General features: G+C 53.3%; 1 protein-coding gene across 1 annotated transcript in view; it reads left to right on the forward strand.

The window, feature by feature from the left end:
• LOC142312524 (ABC-type organic anion transporter ABCA8-like) overlaps positions 1-13,524 on the forward strand; it is a 151,355-nt gene that overhangs the window by 8,663 nt on the left and 129,168 nt on the right. Inside the window, exons 2-8 of the mRNA XM_075351494.1 lie at positions 1,954-2,020; positions 2,183-2,287; positions 5,150-5,357; positions 10,625-10,783; positions 10,919-11,013; positions 12,263-12,489; positions 12,594-12,732. Of these exons, the coding sequence (XP_075207609.1) occupies positions 2,183-2,287; positions 5,150-5,357; positions 10,625-10,783; positions 10,919-11,013; positions 12,263-12,489; positions 12,594-12,732 (933 nt within the window). The 5' untranslated portion in view covers positions 1,954-2,020. The remainder of the gene's footprint in view (positions 1-1,953; positions 2,021-2,182; positions 2,288-5,149; positions 5,358-10,624; positions 10,784-10,918; positions 11,014-12,262; positions 12,490-12,593; positions 12,733-13,524) is intronic.

The raw sequence follows: 13,524 nt of genomic DNA on the forward strand, positions 1-13,524 counted from the left end.
ACAAAAGTTGAGTCACCTTTGTGGTCTCAAAAAAGGCCCATGCTAGGCAATCCTCCCTGTGATTTTGCAGACCCGCGACCGCTGCTGGCCACAGCCAGAGTTGTGGCTGAGGATGCAGTGCTTCTCATGGTTGCATTCCTACGTGTTTATGCGGGAATTACCAATGTAACATCTTCGTTCATGAGCAAATTTACAGCAGGCACTACTAACTAACAATACCTAGAAATGTGGTTGACTGCATAATTTTGAGAAGGCAATGAAAAGTGCCAAGACCTTTTTAGTTCATTAGCAAATTTACAGCAGGCACTACTAACTAACAATACCTAGAAATGTGGTTGACTGCATAATTTTGAGAAGGCAATGAAAAGTGCCAAGACCTTTTTAGTTCATTAGCAAATTTACAGCAGGCACTACTAACTAACAATACCTAGAAATGTGGTTGACTGCATAATTTTGAGAAGGCAATGAAAAGTGCCAAGACCTTTTTAGTTCATTAGCAAATTTACAGCAGGCACTACTAACTAACAATACCTAGAAATGTGGTTGACTGCATAATTTTGAGAAGGCAATGAAAAGTGCCAAGACCTTTTTAGTTCATTAGCAAATTTACAGCAGGCACTACTAACTAACAATACCTAGAAATGTGGTTGACTGCATAATTTTGAGAAGGCAATGAAAAGTGCCAAGACCTTTTTAGTTCATTAGCAAATTTACAGCAGGCACTACTAACTAACAATACCTAGAAATGTGGTTGACTGCATAATTTTGAGAAGGCAATGAAAAGTGCCAAGACCTTTTTAGTTCATTAGCAAATTTACAGCAGGCACTACTAACTAACAATACCTAGAAATGTGGTTGACTGCATAATTTTGAGCAGGCAATAAAAAGTGCAAAGACCTTTTTAGCTAGTTCACTAGCAAATTAACAGCAGGCACTACAAACTATCCAGACGGACATGTGACTTACAGTAGGCAGCCAATGACACAAGCCCTTGTGCCTGAACCTTGTGGATGTTTGGTGCGCTGTGATTGGCTGCAGGAACATCCGCAAATAAAGTTAAGGGGAAAAAAAATGGCGCTGGGCACCTCTAACTTCTACCAAGTCCCCGTCCCTCTACTTATCAAACACATCCCCACTCATTATACAGCCCCACGTTCCTATTCAAAAGCAGAACATGGTATTAGAAAACCATTTTTGTAAAACACGATTAGTGATCGAACAAAACCGAACATTGCCGAATTTTAGGAAACCCGAGCTGAACATGCTAAGGCTTGTACCGAATTTGAAATTGGCGAACCTTTATCGAATAGGTTCGCTCATCTCTAGTCCTCACCAGCGATGAGTAAGGCTTTTGTCTTGGACGCACTGATAGCTGAAGATCTGGCTGGTCTCTGTACTAATTGGATATTGCTGAGGGCAGAGCTTCATTTCCAGAGGTGGGGAGTGGGTTAGTGACCACCATTAGGGAGCATGCAGGCGGACAGTGCTCAGGAGCTGCATACACATTCTGTGGCACACCATTAACCCCTTGTTATTCCTGGTTCTGCTCCGCGTTTTGTACATTATCTCTTCGTAATGGAAAGAAACCCTTTATTTCTATAAGAGACCCCTTAGTGATGAACATACAGTAGACAGGGCTCTCAGACAATCCCCTCTGTTCCTGGACTGGGGGCTCAAGATGGTGTGAACCCTGTAGTGGTTGTCTTCAGCTTTGTGGCTCCTAACAAACAAAAACAAGAACGGAGACGTTAGTGTCTGGGCACTGTGGCAGCTCCATCGATGATGTTTTGGAGGGTGCAGAAACAGCTCTATGTCTCCAGGAACCCATACAACTTCATCAGACTTGGGCAACAAGCGTGAGATCTAGATAATGGGGCAGACGGTGGGCAATGGTAGATCAGAGGCTAAGACCACCTCTAGAAATGTTTGATTTGTTCTTTCATTTTTTTTTAGAGAAGAGGAAGAGAAAGTCGGATCATCATCATCATCATCCAATGGGAAAGCTGCATCGTAGGGCAAGGTAATTATATCCTTGATGGAACCACCAAGGGATGGGGCTGACAACCTGTCACACATGTATGCAGGCGGGTTGTCAGTGTCGGGGGGTGAGGCTGACACCTCTCACATCTGTATAGAGGCGGGTTGTCAGTATTAATCTCTGATATGACATGTTGTGTTCCAGATGAGCCGGGCGACGCGGAGACACCCCAGTCTGTGGCTGCAGACCGCGGCTCTACTCTGGAAGAATCTTCTGCTGAAATGGAGGAGGAAGTGGCACTCTCTCTTGGCAAGTGTCACTACAATTGTAACGTGGCATGGGGCGGTAGCTGTGGGCGAGGTAGTCGTCTCTTACGCCCCAGCACGGTACATGAGGTTGACGGTCCTGGCTAGGTGTGTGGGCTAGTGAGATGCCTGCATGATGCCAATGGCTTTGGCTGGCCAGGACCTGATATTGTACAGCTCAGTGAAGGAGACCACCAGTTCTTTAAAAACAGTACTTTACTGAACAGCCACTTAACAACTATGTACAGTATAGACGGGGAACACAACCTCTCGAACAGTTCTTTTTCGACACAGAGCATTCCTACACAACTTCTGCAACTTCAGAATTTCCGCTTCCTTCACCACAACCCAGCTCAGTACTTCATTCATTAGTGAAAGCCATATCTTCAACCTGCGGTTCCGCGTCCTATCCTCCTCTCAAAGGAACTTATCTGGCAATATGGCCGAACTTCGCTTCTAGTTTGCTGATGCTTAGGTAACCCCCACCCGGGGCACTCACATCATCTCACATACTGTTCGGTCCTGCCCCGTTAGTACTCTGTAAACTCGGAGCCGTACTGCTAGGCGTCTGCTCCAGAACCCGTTTCTAGTCGCTCACTCTGTTCTAGGCACTCTGGATCACAATAGCTTTTACCTCGGTCTCCTCTCACATCTGGGGCACCCACGTCATGCGGTTCTGCTCACTAGTCAGACCTTAGGTCCTTCCCTGCTGCACTCTTGGCCCTATCTAATCTCCTGACAGGAAACTGTTTCTGTCCCGTCAATTTAGCTCCTATCACTCTGGACTAGTCCTAGACATAAACTGTTACTAAAGGCCGCTTTACACGCTACGATATATCTAACGATATGTCGTCGGGGTCACACCGTTAGTGACGCACATCCGGCCTCGTTTGACATATTGTAGCGTGTAACACAAATGAGCGACTGTGAACAAGCAAAAATACTCACCTTATCGTTGCTCGTTGACACGTCACTCATTTTAAAAAAATCGAACGTCCTTCTGTGCTCTAGTTGTTCATCGTTCCCGAGGCAGCACACATCGCTCCGTGTGACACCCCGGGAATGATGAACTGCAGCTTACCTGCGTCCCGCCAGCAATGCGGAAGGAAGGAGGTGGGCGGGATGTTTACGTCCCGCTCATCTCCGCCCCTCCGCTTCTATTGGACGGCCGCTGTGTGACATCGCTGTGACGCCAAACGTCCCTCCCCCTTCAGGAAGAGGATGTTCGCCGCCCACAGCGAGGTCATTCGGGAGGTAAGTGCGTGTGACGGGGGTTACTGACTTTGTGCGACATGGGCAACAAATTGCCCGTGCCGCACAAACGACGGGGGCGGGTGCGATCGCACATGCAATCGCACGAGAAATTGATACGTGTAAAGCAGCCTTTAGTCAAGCAAAATACACTTCAACATTATTAATGCATCTCACAGTTCTTATTACACATTACAATAATCCTGGTGTCTTCAAAGGGGAACATGGGTAATATGTCCATCTTCTTACATTTCTGACTCATTTAATGATGTCCATCCTAAACCATCCGGAAACCTGGAAGACACCAATACACTTCACCCCACAGAACAACATAAACGTTGACTCCAGGGCTCGATCTGGTGACCTCTGGTGTCTTCAAGGGGGAACATGGGTAATATGTCCATCTTCTTACATTTCTTCTTCATATAATGATGGTCATCCTCAACCATCCAGAAACCTGGAATACACCGATACACTTCACCCCGCAGAACAGCATAAACGTTGACTCCAGGGCTCGATCTGGTGACCTCTGGTGTCTTCAAGGGGGAACATGGGTAATATGTCCATCTTCTTACATTTCTGACTCATTTAATAATAGCCTATCTCTACAATCTGGAAACCTGGAAGATTCCAATACACTTCACCCCGCAGAACAACATAAGTGTTGACTTCAGGGCTCGATCTGGTGACCTCTCGTGTCTTCAAGGGGGAACATGGGTAATATGTCCATGTTCTTACATTTCTGCCTCATTTAATAATGGCCATTCTCAACAATCCGGAAACCTGGAAGATACCGATACACTTCACCCCGCAGAACAACATAAATGTTGTCTCCAGGGCTCAATATGGTGTCTTCAAGGGGGAACATGGGCAATAGGTCCATCTTCTTACATTTCCGAATCATAAAATGTTGGTCAACCTAAACCATCTGGAAACTTGGAAGACACCGATACAGTTTACCCCACAGAACAGCATAAGTGTTGACTCCAGGGCCCGATCTGGTGACCTTTCATGTCTCCAGGGCCCGATCTGGTGACCTTTCATGTCTTCAAGGGAGAACATGAGTAATATGTCCATCTTCTTACATTTCCGAATCATAAAATGATGGTCATCCTCAACCATCTGGGAACCTGGAAGACACTGACTCACTTCACCCCACAGAACAACATAAGTGTTGACTCCAGGGCTCAATCTGGTGACCTCTGGTGTCTTCAAGGGGCCAATGAGAGCAGTATGCCATTCTCTTACATTTCCCCCTCATTTAATCATGGTCGTCCTCAACCATCCGGAAACCTGTAAGACACCAATACACTTCACCTCGCAGAACAACATAACTGTCATGGCTACACTCCAGGGCTTGATTTGGTGACCTCTGGGGTCAAGGAAGGAACTTGAGCAATATCTCCATCTTCTTACACTATCACAAGATCTCCACCTATTCAGCTTTGTATATATGACGTGTTAGTTCTCCATTAGGAAACTGCAGATCTGTTCATCCTGAGCTTACTAATTCATGAATAAAACTTTAGACTGACAGACGATAGGAAAGAGTGTGTGGATCCGGTTAGGGAATTGCCACTTCAATAATGTTCTGATCTCTTCTCTCCCGGTGCAGGAGTGGCTCCAGCACTTGGTGTTGGTGCTAATCTTCTTTTTCCTCACTTTCGTTCTGTGGGATACAAGAATAAAGGGTGAGTCTCCGGCCTCCGACCTGGGTCACCTGGATCATCTGGACATCTCCAGTATCATCATTGGCTACACCCGGGAATCAGCCGTGGTGCACAGAGTTCTGCAGAAAGTCCAGGAAAGCAACACCATGCCAGGTAATAGGCACTAACCAGTAAGGGAAGACTTCCCCTTTAAGAATGGATTACAGGACCGTCAGGTGGAGGTGGATCTCTCCCCAGTCACTGCGGAAGGGGTAAAAATCTGCAGGTGTCTCTGCATAAAAACCAGTACAGAGCGAAGACTCACAGCAGATTGCAGCAGACAGATCCATCCAGGGTCACAAGGTGCACAATGCCGATCCCTCCTACACCCATCCAGGGTCACAGGGTGCACAATGCCGATCCCTCCTACACCCATCCAGGGTCACATGGTGCACAATGCCGATCCCTCCTACACCCATCCAGGGTCATAGGGTGCACAATGCCGATCCCTCCTACACCCATCCAGGGTCACAGGGTGCACAATGCCGATCCCTCCTACACCCATCCAGGGTCATAGGGTGCACAACACCGATCCCTCCTACACCCATCCAGGGTCACAGGGTGCACAACACCGATCCCTCCTACACCCATCCAGGGTCACCGCGTGCACAATGCCGATCCCTCCTACACCCATCCAGGGTCACAGGGTGCACAATGCCGATCCCTCCTACACCCATCCAGGGTCACAGGGTGCACAATGCCAATCCCTCCTACACCCATCCAGGGTCATAGGGTGCACAACACCGATCCCTCCTACACCCATCCAGGGTCACAGGGTGCACAACACCGATCCCTCCTACACCCATCCAGGGTCACAGGGTGCACAATGCCGATCCCTCCTACACCCATCCAGGGTTACAGGGTGCACAATGCCGATCCCTCCTACACCCATCCAGGGTCACAGGGTGCACAACACCGATCCCTCCTACACCCATCCAGGGTCACAGGGTGCACAATGCCGATCCCTCCTACACCCATCCAGGGTCACATGGTGCACAATGCCGATCCCTCCTACACCCATCCAGGGTCACAGGGTGCACAATGCCGATCCCTCCTACACCCATCCAGGGTCATAGGGTGCACAACACCGATCCCTCCTACACCCATCCAGGGTCACAGGGTGCACAACACCGATCCCTCCTACACCCATCCAGGGTCACAGGGTGCACAATGCCGATCCCTCCTACACCCATCCAGGGTCACAGGGTGCACAATGCCGATCCCTCCTACACCCATCCAGGGTCACAGGGTGCACAATGCCGATCCCTCCTACACCCATCCAAGGTCACAGGGTGCACAATGCCGATCCCTCCTACACCCATCCAGGGTCACAGGGTGCACAACGCCGATCCCTCCTACACCCATCCAGGGTCACAGGGTGCACAATGCCGATCCCTCCTACACCCATCCAGGGTCACAGGGTGCACAATGCCGATCCCTCCTACACCCATCCAGGGTCACAAGGTGCACAACGCCGATCCCTCCTACACCCATCCAGGGTCACAGGGTGCACAATGCCGATCCCTCCTACACCCATCCAAGGTCACAGGGTGCACAATGCCGATCCCTCCTACACCCATCCAGGGTCACAGGGTGCACAACGCCGATCCCTCCTACACCCATCCAGGGTCACAGGGTGCACAATGCCGATCCCTCCTACACCCATCCAGGGTCACAGGGTGCACAATGCCGATCCCTCCTACACCCATCCAGGGTCACAAGGTGCACAACGCCGATCCCTCCTACACCCATGCAGGGTCACAGGGTGCACAACGCCGATCCCTGCTACACCCATCCAGGGTCACATGGTGCACAATGCCGATCCCTCCTACACCCATCCAGGGTCACATGGTGCACAATGCCGATCCCTCCTACACCCATCCAGGGTCACATGGTGCACAATGCCGATCCCTCCTACACCCATCCAGGGTCACAGGGTGCACAATGCCGATCCCTCCTACACCCATCCAGGGTCACAGGGTGCACAATGCCGATCCCTCCTACACCCATCCAAGGTCACAGGGTGCACAATGCCGATCCCTCCTACACCCATCCAGGGTCACAGGGTGCACAATGCCGATCCCTCCTACACCCATCCAGGGTCATAGGGTGCACAACACCGATCCCTCCTACACCCATCCAGGGTCACAGGGTGCACAACGCCGATCCCTCCTACACCCATCCAGGGTCACAGGGTGCACAATGCCGATCCCTCCTACACCCATCCAGGGTCACAGGGTGCACAATGCCGATCCCTCCTACACCCATCCAGGGTCACAGGGTGCACAATGCCGATCCCTCCTACACCCATCCAAGGTCACAGGGTGCACAATGCCGATCCCTCCTACACCCATCCAGGGTCACAGGGTGCACAACGCCGATCCCTCCTACACCCATCCAGGGTCACAGGGTGCACAATGCCGATCCCTCCTACACCCATCCAGGGTCACAGGGTGCACAATGACGATTCCTCCTACACCCATCCAAGATCACAGGGTGCACAATGCCGATCCCTCCTACACCCATCCAGGGTCACAGGTTGCACAATGCCGATCCCTCCTACACCCATCCAGGGTCACAGGGTGCACAATGACGATTCCTCCTACACCCATCCAAGATCACAGGGTGCACAATGCCGATCCCTCCTACACCCATCCAAGGTCACAGGGTGCACAATGCCGATCCCCCCTACACCCATCCAAGGTCACAGGGTGCACAATGCCGATCCCCCCTACACCCATCCAGGGTCACAGGGTGCACAATGCCGATCCCTCCTACACCCATCCAGGGTCACAGGGTGCACAATGCCGATCCCTCCTACACCCATCCAGGGTCACAGGGTGCACAATGCCGATCCCTCCTACACCCATCCAGGGTCACAGGGTGCACAATGCCGATCCCTCCTACACCCATCCAGGGTCACAATGCCGATCCCTCCTACACCCATCCAGGGTCATAGGGTGCACAATGCCGATCCCTCCTACACCCATCCAGGGTCACAGGGTGCACAATGCCGATCCCCCCTACACCCATCCAGGGTCACAGGGTGCACAATGCCGATCCCCCCTACACCCATCCAAGGTCACAGGGTGCACAATGCCGATCCCTCCTACACCCATCCAGGGTCATAGGGTGCACAATGCCGATCCCTCCTACACCCATCCAGGGTCACAGGGTGCACAATGCCGATCCCCCCTACACCCATCCAGGGTCACAGGGTGCACAATGCCGATCCCCCCTACACCCATCCAAGGTCACAGGGTGCACAATGCCGATCCCTCCTACACCCATCCAAGGTCACAGGGTGCACAATGCCGATCCCCCCTACACACATCCAGGGTCACAGGGTGCACAATGCCGATCCCTCCTACACCCATCCAGGGTCACAGGGTGCACAATGCCGATCCCTCCTACACCCATCCAGGGTCACAGGGTGCACAATGCCGATCCCTCCTACACCCATCCAAGGTCACAGGGTGCACAATGCCGATCCCCCCTACACACATCCAGGGTCACAGGGTGCACAATGCCGATCCCTCCTACACCCATCCAGGGTCACAGGGTGCACAATGCCGATCCCTCCTACACCCATCCAGGGTCACAGGGTGCACAATGCCGATCCCTCCTACACCCATCCAGGGTCATAGGGTGCACAATGCCGATCCCTCCTACACCCATCCAGGGTCACAGGGTGCACAATGCCGATCCCCCCTACACCCATCCAGGGTCACAGGGTGCACAATGCCGATCCCTCCTACACCCATCAAGAGTCACAGGGTGCACAACGCCGATCCCCCCTACACCCATCCAGGGTCACAGGGTGCACAACGCCGATCCCTCCTACACCCATCCAGGGTCACAGGGTGCACAATGCCGATCCCTCCTACACCCATCCAAGGTCACAGGGTGCACAATGCCGATCCCTCCTACACCCATCCAAGGTCACAGGGTGCACAACGCCGATCCCTCCTACACCCATCCAGGGTCATAGGGTGCACAATGCCGATCCCCCCTACACCCATCCAGGGTCACAGGGTGCACAATGCCGATCCCTCCTACACCCATCCAGGGTCACAGGGTGCACAATGCCGATCCCTCCTACACCCATCCAGGGTCATAGGGTGCACAATGCCGATCCCTCCTACACCCATCCAGGGTCACAGGGTGCACAATGCCGATCCCCCCTACACCCATCCAGGGTCACAGGGTGCACAATGCCGATCCCTCCTACACCCATCCAGGGTCATAGGGTGCACAATGCCGATCCCTCCTACACCCATCCAGGGTCACAGGGTGCACAATGCCGATCCCTCCTACACCCATCCAGGGTCACAGGGTGCACAATGCCGATCCCCCCTACACCCATCCAGGGTCACAGGGTGCACAATGCCGATCCCTCCTACACCCATCCAGGGTCACAGGGTGCACAATGCCGATCCCTCCTACACCCATCCAAGGTCACAGGGTGCACAATGCCGATCCCTCCTACACCCATCCAGGGTCACAGGGTGCACAATGCCGATCCCTCCTACACCCATCCAGGGTCACAGGGTGCACAATGCCGATCCCTCCTACACCCATCCAGGGTCACAGGGTGCACAATGCCGATCCCTCCTACACCATTCAGGGTCACAGGGTGCACAATGCCGATCCCTCCTACACCCATCCAGAGTCACAGGGTGCACAATGCCGAGCCCTCCTACACCCATCCAGGGTCACAGGGTGCACAATGCCGATCCCCCCTACACCCATCCAGAGTCACAGGGTGCACAATGCCGAGCCCTCCTACACCCATCCAGGGTCACAGGGTGCACAATGCCGATCCCTCCTACACCCATCCAGAGTCACAGGGTGCACAACGCCGATCCCCCCTACACCCATCCAGGGTCACAGGGTGCACAACGCCGATCCCTCCTACACCCATCCAGGGTCACAGGGTGCACAATGCCGATCCCTCCTACACCCATCCAGGGTCACAGGGTGCACAATGCCGATCCCTCCTACACCCATCCAAGGTCACAGGGTGCACAACGCCGATCCCTCCTACACCCATCCAGGGTCACAGGGTGCACAATGCCGATCCCCCCTACACCCATCCAGGGTCACAGGGTGCACAATGCCGATCCCTCCTACACCCATCCAGGGTCATAGGGTGCACAACGCCGATCCCTCCTACACCCATCCAGGGTCACAGGGTGCACAACGCCGATCCCTCCTACACCCATCGAGGGTCACAGGGTGCACAACGCCGATCCCTCCTACACCCATCCAAGGTCACAGGGTGCACAATGACGATTCCTCCTACACCCATCCAAGGTCACAGGGTGCACAATGCCGATCCCTCATATAGGGTCACACATCACCTTATTTTCTCCCTCCAGGTGTCACCATTAAAGAGTTCCCCAGTGAGTCAGATCTGCTCCGGGAGCTTCGGTTCACCGGTGGAATGGTGGCGGTGAAGTTTAGGGATGAGTTCACGTATCACCTCCAGTTCCGGTCAAATGAGGTGCCGGCGCCCAATGACTACCTGGCAGAGAGAAGTGAGTGTCCTGTGCGGATGAGCCACGCTGACATCATATGCGTACCCCCGGGGAATACTCATTGCAGGGGTCCGGCTGTTCCCCCAGTAATTCCTGTGTTTCGGTCATATCTGAGGTCACAATTTTTCTCCGCAGATTTGTGCGATTATTTGCCATCTTGCTACCCAGTAAAGTACTGGAGAAATGGATTCCTGAAGCTGCAGGCCGGCATCGACGCCGCCATCATCGAGGTGACGTAAAATGTGACTAATCAATCCTCACAGCTGAGGGTTTGTTACAATGTACCCAAGACTGTACGAGACAGGAAACCTGCACTGATACATTGTAACAAAACCTCCAGAAATGCTTGCTGTGGGCCGTTCTGTGTTGTGCTCTCTGTGGGCTGTCCTGTGTTGTACCCGCTGTGGGCCATCCTGTGTTGTGCTCTCTGTGGGCCGTCCTGTGTTGTGCCCGCTGTGGGCCGTCTTATCTTGTGACCGCTGTGGGCCGTCCTGTATTGTGTTTCCTGTGGGCAGTCCTGTGTTGTGTCCGCTATAGGCCGAACTGTGTCGTGTCCGCTGTGGGCCGTCCTGTGTTGTGCCCGCTGTGGGCCGTCCTGTGTCGTGCCCGCTATGGACGTCCTGTGGTGTGCCTGCTGCGGTCCGTCTTATGTTGTGCCCACTGTGGGCCGTCTTGGGTTGTGCCTGCTGCGGTCCGTCTTGTGTTGTGCCTTCTGTGGGCCGTCCTGTGTCGTGCCCGCTGTGGGTCGCCCTGTGTCGTGCCCGCTATGGGACGTCCTGTGTTGTGCCCGCTGTGGGACGTCCTGTGTCGTGCCCGCTGTGGTACGTCTTGTGTTGTGCCTGCTGTGGGACGTCCTGTGTTGTGCCGGCTGTGGGCCGTCCTGTGTCGTGCCCGCTGTGGGATGTCCTGTGTCATGCCCGCTGTGGGGCGTCCTGTGTTGTTCTTGCAGTTAGTGAGTCTTCCTGTGTCGTGCCCACTGTGGCCCGTCCTGGGTCGTGACTGCTGTGGGCCGTCCTTTGATGTTCTTGCAGTGAGTGAGTCTTCCTGTGTCATGCCCACTGTGGCCCGTCCTGTGTCGTGCCTGCTGTGGGACGTCCTGTGTTGTGCCCGCTGTGGGCCGTCCTGTGTTGTGCCCGCTTTGGGATGTCCTGTGTCATGCCCACTGTGGGCCGTCCTGTGTTGTTGTTGCAGTGAGTGGGTCTTCCTGTATCATGCCCACTGTGGCCCGTCCTGTGTCGTGCCTGCTGTGGGCCATGCTGTGGGCTGTCCTTTGTTGTTCCCGCTGTGGGCTGTCCTGTGTCGTGCCTGCTGTGGGCCATGCTGTGGGCTGTCCTTTGTTGTTCCCGCTGTGGGCTGTCCTGTGTCGTGCCTGCTGTGGGTCGTCGTTTGTTTTTCCTGTTGTGGGTTGTCCTCTGCGGACTCCTCTGCATCCAACCTTGTGTGCAGATCACGGCCTGACCACCATTCTTTACCTTGCAGCTGACCACTAATCATTCGGTTGCGGCTGCCATGATCTCCACTACGGCTGTGAAGATGAAATCGGTCATGGTGATATCCAGGCCGATCGTGTATATCGGGGTTTTCATCATGGCCATGTGCATGTCTTACATCTCCGTGTCCTACCTGCTGACGCTCTACATCGCCAAGGAGAGGAAGGAGCACCGCGAGATGATGAGGATGATGGGTCTCCAGGACCTGGCCTTCTGGTGAGTGGCAGCGCAGAGTATTTCAGGACAGAGGGTGGAGCAGGCTGCCTTGTTCATCTGTCTTACCAGTACATGGACGTTTCTCCTTCTCGCCCGCCTTCCAGGTTATCGTGGGGATTGCTCTACGCGCTCTATGTCCTGATTATCGCTAATCTGATGACCCTGGTGACCACCAGTTATGTCTTTGTGGAGAGTTCCTACGGCGTCATCCTGCTCCTGTTCTTCCTCTACGGGATAGCGATGGTAGGCTTCAAGTCACATCCAGAGCTGCATTCACAATTCTGCAGTCAGCACTGTACCTGGTCTCTCCGGCTGCTCCGGTATCTGTACAAAGTAGACTGCGGGGTATTTGTGGGGTGCGGCTCGTCCTCCGCTCCGGTGTTACCTTCTCCCAGGTTAATGGGGGTCACATTCTGGGGGTGTCCATAATGCACGTAAAAAAGCAGAGGGGTAACTACGGGTTCAGCTGGGGGGCTCGAAACAACCGAGTGGGTCCTTAACCAGCTATCTATGGTAACAACTATGGTGGCACCCCCTAATCATAGGTATAGGGGAACCGCTCCGAGTACAGTTGATTGGCGGTGCCGGGTGTCGCCCCCATCCATCAGACATTGACGACCAGTCTTAAGGATAAGCCATCAATGTTAAAGTCGTGGACAACTCCTCTAACACCAATATTACCGTCATATGGTGCCATATAGTGCTAGATACTGTCCTACAGAACATGTAAGAGATCACAGTGCAGTTATTGATGGAGACTTACAGCATTTTTAGCCCCATTCCTATCTATTCCCGACCTGTACAAACTTGTCATCCTGCTGATACCCCAATACTGAGCCACTGCTGGTATACGTGCCCCTACTACTGCCCCACATGGTAATGCCACCACTGAGCCCTTTATAATGGAAAATGCCTCCTTTATGCCCTGTAATTGGTAAAATTGTGCCCTAGAAAATATGAATGCCCTGTGCAAGTGTGAGGGTGGTCTAACTCCTCTTGGGCTTCCTCCTCGTTCCTTGGTTCCGGGGGCTTGAA

The sequence above is a fragment of the Anomaloglossus baeobatrachus genome, chromosome 5 (genome assembly GCF_048569485.1).
Source record: "Anomaloglossus baeobatrachus isolate aAnoBae1 chromosome 5, aAnoBae1.hap1, whole genome shotgun sequence".
NCBI classification, from domain to species: Eukaryota; Metazoa; Chordata; class Amphibia; order Anura; family Aromobatidae; genus Anomaloglossus; species Anomaloglossus baeobatrachus.